We start from the raw sequence: 7,271 nt of genomic DNA on the forward strand, positions 1-7,271 counted from the left end.
TCACTCCCCAGCCTTTCCTCTGTGTGCACAACGGCTGCGTTACCTTCCCCACGTCGAAAATATCTCCTTTCATCCCGCAGTGACCAGAATGGGGATGGTAGAAATTGGAGCCACGGGAGTTCAATTATATCACTGGATTGGCATCTGGGATGACATGCAGTATCTCAGCTCAGACATAAGTCTGCAACTTGGCAAAGCTGGAGCATGGGCTGTAACAGGTAATGCTGCTATTCTATTTCCCTATTGTCTTCAGAATGATTGCTGCATTGGTACAGAGGTCAAAAACTTCCCTCCTGCTTCTGCTTGTTTGCTGCTCGCACAGAAGCGTTATTTTATCAATGACAACACTGTTTTCTTCTTGTTTTTTTTAAATAGTTTTCACTATCTCTGATTTTCTCTGCTTAGCATTTCCTCTATATATTGTAGCTGCAACCCCAGCTGCATTTTTCATTCTCCCCGTCCTGCTGTCCCCTCTCTTCATTCCCACTCAGTAAGCAGAGCTCTCTGCATTACCAGTGCTCTCACACGTGCCATCACAACCAAAGCAGTTTGGTGAACAGAGGAACAATTTCCCCAGGTACTATTATTTCAGTCCCACCATGGGATTCCCCCTGCACCCAATGACTGCATGAACACAGAGAGGAACTCACCCTCCTGCTTGGTCAGTGTGGATGATTGCAGGAATGCAATCCCAACCCATTTTCCTTCCACGAAATGCAGCCAGCAGAATTCATCACTCAGATAAAATCAGTTCTCCTCACTCCGGCCCATTGCATTTTTCTTGTTTCTCTTCCCACTCCTCCGCTGTGCTCCACACTTTGCATAGGACCTCACACCGAATCACATTAACACACACCACCTCGCATCCTTTCCCCATAATAAATCCTTTCCCGCGCAATAAAAACACTGTAAAACAGCTCGTCATAAACAGATGAGAACACACTCCCTTTCCTAAGGAGCCTTGAGAAAGTCAAGTGCAGGAGCAGTTTGTGTCCGTGTTTTTTTGCCTCTTGACCTGCTTTTGCAGGTCCCAGTCCCACGCCATTCCCAAGGGCCGTGCTGAGCCAAGAGCTGCTTCTGGCCCACGCGATGCCCCCCGGGGGTTCCTCCGAGGGCAGTTTCCCAGTTGTTTATTATTCTTTTGGGGGGCTATTTTAATTTCTTGTGCCTGAAGGGCTGCGGCAGGCTGGGGTCAGTCTACGGGGAAGCTGCGGGGCCCGCGGGCAGCCCCATGCGTGGGATGGGAGGGCAGTACGGGGCCGTTCTGCGGGCACCGCTCCCGCTCCATCTGCCGGCAGCGCCTGCAAACTGCTTCTGCCTCCACCTGCAGCACGCGTGGGATCCATCCCAACTCGGGACTCATCCCCACCAATCCCTACGGGAAACCAACCCAGTTGCACACACGCACAGCAGCGTTCCTCGCTGCCCCACGCTTCGAGCAGCCCTGGCGGGGGAATTTCTCCCCGCACATCCCCGTGCGGGAATGGAACCACACGCGTGTTTGAAGCTTGAGGCCGGAGCAGAGCTGCAGGACGGTGCCTCCCCGCAGTGGGGCGGACCCACGGGATGCCGCCTCCTTCTCCCCCTCCCCTCCACGCGTGCCCGAGTCCCGATGTTTCCCCTACGGGGCTCCACGCTGCTGGGCGGAGCGTGGCCGTGACGCGGCGGAGCGGGGCTATAAAGCACCTGCCAGGGGCCCGCTGCCTCCAGATCATCGCTGCGGCTCCGGCTGAAACGGTGCACGGAGAAGAGAGGAAGGGGGGGGGGAAAAAAAGTAGAAGGGGGAAAAAGAATCACAGGGAAAAAAAAGGCAAACTCCCAAATCGAAACCTTCCAGCTCTCTCCGCGGCCATGCCCAGCCATCCTGCTGGTGCTGCGCTGCTGGCGCTCGCCCTCTGCGTCCTCCTGGAAGACGGTGAGCCCCGGGACTTTGGGGGTCCCGGATGCAGCAGGGGGTTGGGAGCGGGGGGCACTGTGGGGCAGTTTCTGCCGGGTTGTGCCAGGCTGCCCCTCTGTGCTCTGGAATCACCGCAGCGCCCGCCGGAATGTGCGCCGGTGCTCCGAATCCAACCTGCAACTCATCCCTTCTCCTTCTGCTGCAGGTATGGGGCAGCCTCCCCTGCAGTCCCACCTCGGCGCGGCAGCGCACCTGAGAGCCAAGCGGTGCTCCTGCAACAGCTGGCTGGATAAGGAGTGCATCTACTTCTGTCACCTGGATATCATCTGGGTCAACACACCTGGGTGAGCGTGGGTTTTTTGCGGGGGTGGTTCTGTGGGTGAGTCGTTGCCTTCCTTATCCTTATCCAGGATGGGGGGCAGTTAGATGGAGGTGAGAAAGGAGGTTCACGCAGCACCTGCACCACAGGGCACTGAGAGTTCAGACCTTTGCAGCTGCTAGAATACAGGCTGTGCTGTGCTCGGGGGTTCCAGTATAACCCAAGGGGAGTGGGATGAAAGCTCAGGGTGCTGCCTCCCCACCATTTATCTTTATTTGAGATTTGTACCTCTGCAAGACAAAAGCAATAGCAAGATGTTATAGCTGCAAGCCAGATAAGTTACATTACCCTCTTGCAAACTGTAACTGCCTGCTGGCTGCCAGCATTGTTAATGAGACAGTGGTGGGTTGGCACTAACGTCCCGTGGCTGCCAAGTCCTGCCCTCAAGAATGCTAAAGCAGCTCTCCGTGCAGTTTCAGACCAATGGCCATCGCTCTGTAGCAAAACACATGTACTCAGGTGTGGTTAAAATCATGCTCACTAACGTGCAATTACAACTCGCTGCTTGCTCGGAGCATAGTTTCAATCACTGCCAATCCTAAACCCTCTGGGAGGAGAGATTGTGATCAGAGATGGAGCAGGAATGTGCACACGCTAAGAGCTGGGGAAGCATGCTGTGATCAGGAGGACCTGTTATGGCCCTGAGATGTCTTCATCCGTACTATGTCCCATGCATTACAATGGCTGCGATTTGTACTATGTCCTATGCATTGCACATTCCGTGTGCTGGTGGCTGGCGAGCCCAGCCCGTGCAGCAGCCCTTGCATGGGTGCAAGGAGAGAAAATGCGACTGGGAGGGCTGGCACGGCCATCTCCCTGGGAGGGGCAGAGTAAACAGTAGGTGGGAGAGGAGCTGGAGTTTAAAGGCTTGGAATTATCGGTGGCCTTTTCACCTTATGTCTATAGATGAGTCTTTTATTATCATGGCACTGGCTTGGCTGCCTCCCAAGGCTGTGTTATAAACCTGCTGGCTGATAACAAGTGAGCAGCAGCGCTGATTTCTCCTCTTTCCAACAGGCAAACTGCTCCCTATGGCCTGGGCAGCCCGCCACGACGGCGCAAGAGGTCGCCTGGCAGGTGCAAGTGCTCACGCTCCGGAGACAGCATCTGTGCCAGCTTCTGCCAGGAGGAGCCCAGGTGAGCTGGAGGGGCTGGGGATGCTCCCCTGAGTGCTCCAGGGAGAGGGGAGTGGAGGCTGTAGGGTTGCTTTGGGGTGCTGGCATCTCTCACGTGCTAGGAGCTTATGTAGGGCACTCTGTTGTCTCACTTTAGCCAGAGGTATAGAGGACTGTGTGCATTGTGGGGAGATCAAGGGCGAAGTTATTGTACAGGTGTCATTAGTCTTATCAAAGCAATAGTCAAAACCTCCCATCATTAAATTGACTATGAATTGAGCGAGGCAAGAGGACAGCTGTAGAAGTGAGGCTTAGATAACTCTCAAACAGCTACAATTAACCCTTCGAATTGTGCACTGAACTTAGTCTGCCCCCAGTGATGTTAGAGCAGCGTTCCCCTGGTGCCTGCATGCAGGTGGCTCATGCACCTCTCCTTGCTCATCAGGTACCTCCAGAGCCTGAGGCTCCCAATGAGCTCTGGAGCATCGTCAAAGGCTCCACAGAGCGGTGATGTGAAGCCTTTCCAGCACAGCCTGTTGAGAGCCCTCAGGTGAGTGTGCCACTGAAACCCACTCTGAACTTGGGGTTGGACTTGATGATCTCCAGAGGCCCCTTCCAACCTCTATGATTTTGTGATTCGATGTGAACTTCCCTTGTAAGCAATTTAAAAATTTGGGGTTGTGACCTCAGTAGTTGCTGCTTGTGTTGCTGGCTTACCCCCTTTTAATAACTCAACTGAGAAATTTCTGCTGCGTTGAACTGAAAGCTAACAGCTGAGGGAACCAAGGGTTTTCCAGCACTAAAGCAACATTACATAATGTAATTTTTAGTGGGGAAGTTCCTCTGATATGGGATGGGCAAAAGGGTGATGTGTAAGAAGGAAGGAGATGTCGTCCCATAGGAAAAGGATAGACTGGGGGGTAGCTTGGATTAAAAGAGATATCTCTTCTAACATCCCATCACTGAACAGTGCTGGAAGAGCTTCCAGAAATCTAAACAAGCCAAAAGGTGCCTGCAAATTGAGAAAGAATTGGTCCATTGGTGGCAGTTAAATCAGATCCAAGGGGAAGAGTTTCTGAAAGACAGATGTGGGGAAGCATCAGTTGTATCATCCCAAACAGGTGGATCGGTGCTGCAACTTATTACAGCTGCAGCTAGGGATTTCTACTTTTCCATCCCTTCTTCTGCCTCAAAAAAGAAAACTACAACAAAACAAAACCAAAACACCAACCCAAAAGCCAACGACCAAACCCAAAACACCAAAAATAACACTAATAACAAACAGCCCAACAACAAAACACAACCCAAAGTGGTGACTGGTTGGTAAATGGCATAACATAAGCTATTGCCAGTAGGCAAATGATGTAGTATAGGCTATTGCTGAGTAGGAAAATGGATTGGTGAGTGAACATTTTGTGTCTCTTGGTTGCAGGGACCTTGCTGTCTCCCGCCTGCAGTTTGGCAAGCAGCAGCACCGTGCTCAGCGGAGTGCTCCACCGGCAGTTTTGCCTTGGAAGAAGAACATTTGGAAGAAGAAGAGATAAGAAGCAGGCGCAAACCAAGTTTGCCAGAAGAATCTGGAGTTCCATGGGTGCCACTAACTCCGCTGTCGGTAGTTAGAGCTGAAGGAAAGGCCATGAGTGGAGGGGGGAAGAAGTGGAAGTCTCCATGCTCCCATTGCGTGAACGAGTACTGCATGCACTCCAGAGACTGTTATAAAGGGAAATCAGTGTCTCTCTATACAGTCATAGACGTGTCGTGGAGCTGAATTGTGCCTTTTTGGATCAGGCAAGGGTCTTGCTGGTAGAGCACTTGCTACGCTCTGCACTGGAGCCCAAGGCAGACACTCAGCTGCTGTAGGTGGTTGAATCACCAACAAAACCCAAACAGCCACGTGCCGTCCAGACACGGCAGCATCGAGTGCCTGCATCACTGGCCTGGCATGCTCTGCCCTCGGACCACGTCTGAGCATGGGTCCGCTCGGCCCTCTCTGACGTGGTCTGGCTGCTGTAGATGGGGATAAGCTGCTTCTGGGCCCAGTGTTGCACTTTTTTCACTTATCGGTGCGATGTGCATATGAATGAGACTCCTGTGGTCAAACAGCTCCCAGTATATATATATATATATATAAAAGTGTATTATCTTAAAGCCCGAGAGCCATCTGAATGGTCAATGGCATTCTTTGGCTGCGAAAATCACAGGAGGGCCTCCTGGGTCTTGTTTAGGTGGATGATAGCTCTCTTCAAACCCAAGTGTGGCTCCTGCCACCATGCAGAGCAGAGCAGGGTGGGATGCTCATGTGCAGCTGTATCTCTGCAGCAGTTTCTGGCCCTGCCAGGCTGTTGCAGCCCCATGCATGGAGCCCCACGCATGAAGCCCCATGGAACCTGGGGAGGGTCTGAGCAGAGCCAAGCTGGTGATCTGGATGGGGTCAGTGCTGGGAACCTGGCTTGTTCCCAGGGAAACACTCCCATAGGGGTAGGGTTCCTCAGCTCTTCACCCCATACCCCAGCTGGCTCTCAGCTTTGCCTGAGATGAAGGGTTAGGGGCAGAGAAGATGGGTGGTGGGAGAATGATACGCAAAGGCTTGCTTGCTGCTTCACTTAGATCAGATTTCTGAGTCGGACCCTATATAATAAATGAGCAGTGTGTGGATAGCACATCACTATAAGAGTAACCAGAATAGAGAATGAGTCAGGGGCAGCCAGGTGGGATTAATGTGCAGAAAAGGATCAGCAGAAAGAGAGCACAGCACTGTCTGCACAGCTTTAGGAGAAAGGGTTGGACTTAAACCCACACAAATGATGGATGCTTCACCAGAGGCTGCACAGTGCTGCTGGTTCAGAGGAGGGAAGGAATAATTTGGGGAAGCACACAGAGCCCAGGAGCTGGAAACCCATCTTGTAGGCAAACAGTCTCAAGGATCTGGGGCTGCATTGCAGATGCACTTTTGCTTGCTTGGGCAGATTGAACTTCTGTTATAAATTGTGGCTGTTGTCTGGTCAGTGCAGGTAAATAGCTGCTGTCGGGTCCCCCTTGCTGCCTGGTCCAGCATTACACATGAGCATTGAAAAAGATTGCTTGAGATTGGTGGTGGACCAAAACCTGTGTCTGCCTCAAGTGTAGTCCCATCGGACGTACAAAATACTTCCTTGTAAGCCTTAGAGCAAAGGTGAGACCGATTGATTGTATTGTCAATGAAACAACCGACCAATCATTTTGGTCCCCAAAGCTGCAGGAATTTTTTTTTTTTTCTATTTGACCTTCTGAAGGTTTGAGTCATTTGGGGGGGGGGGGGGGGGGAAATAATTAAAAATAAATAAATCCTGAAAGGGTTTGTTCCAAAGGAAACTTTGCACATGGTTTAATGTGAGCCTCGTAATTTAAAATAAAACTACTGCTGTAAAATACTATGTATATCTCCTTGTGTGTGTGATGTCCCATCTTCAGCGTGACCGACTCACACATGCTGTATGTAGCGTTCTGACATCTGTATATTTATTTAAATCTACTGGTTTTTTTAGATGGCAATTTGCAAAAGGATCTAATTTGTAATAAATAATGGCAAAAGTCGATACCCTTTTTTTCCTCCCTTATTTGGTTGGGGTGGTGATGGTGGAAAAGAGCAAGAAGGCAGTGGGACAAAAGCACTGTGGCAGTGAATGGGACAGCAGAGCTGGGTAGGGATGGGGATGCCGTGCTGAGCACAGCTTGAATCCCTGCTCTGTGTGTCCTGTTAATGTTCTCTGATGGATGAGCACTTTGTTGCAGATCATCTCAGCAGGTCCGGCTGCGGCTGTTAGCACTGCAGGGACAAAGCAATCCCACCCCTCTGCAGCCCCATCGACTTTGAGATCTCAGTTTGGGGTTTGTTTTATTT

The 7,271-nt window shown here is 51.4% G+C and overlaps 1 protein-coding gene across 1 annotated transcript; it reads left to right on the plus strand.

The window, feature by feature from the left end:
• The first annotated feature begins 1,773 nt into the window (after positions 1-1,773).
• On the plus strand, positions 1,774-6,687 carry EDN2 (endothelin 2). The gene is made up of 5 exons (XM_048968956.1): positions 1,774-1,915; positions 2,103-2,241; positions 3,294-3,413; positions 3,837-3,941; positions 4,824-6,687. Exons 1-5 carry the CDS (start codon positions 1,852-1,854, stop codon positions 4,933-4,935), a joined length of 540 nt encoding a protein of 179 aa, XP_048824913.1. The 5' UTR covers positions 1,774-1,851; the 3' UTR covers positions 4,936-6,687.
• The last annotated feature ends 584 nt before the right edge of the window (positions 6,688-7,271 follow it).

The sequence above is a fragment of the Lagopus muta genome, chromosome 23 (assembly GCF_023343835.1).
Source record: "Lagopus muta isolate bLagMut1 chromosome 23, bLagMut1 primary, whole genome shotgun sequence".
In the NCBI taxonomy this organism is placed as follows: Eukaryota; Metazoa; Chordata; class Aves; order Galliformes; family Phasianidae; genus Lagopus; species Lagopus muta.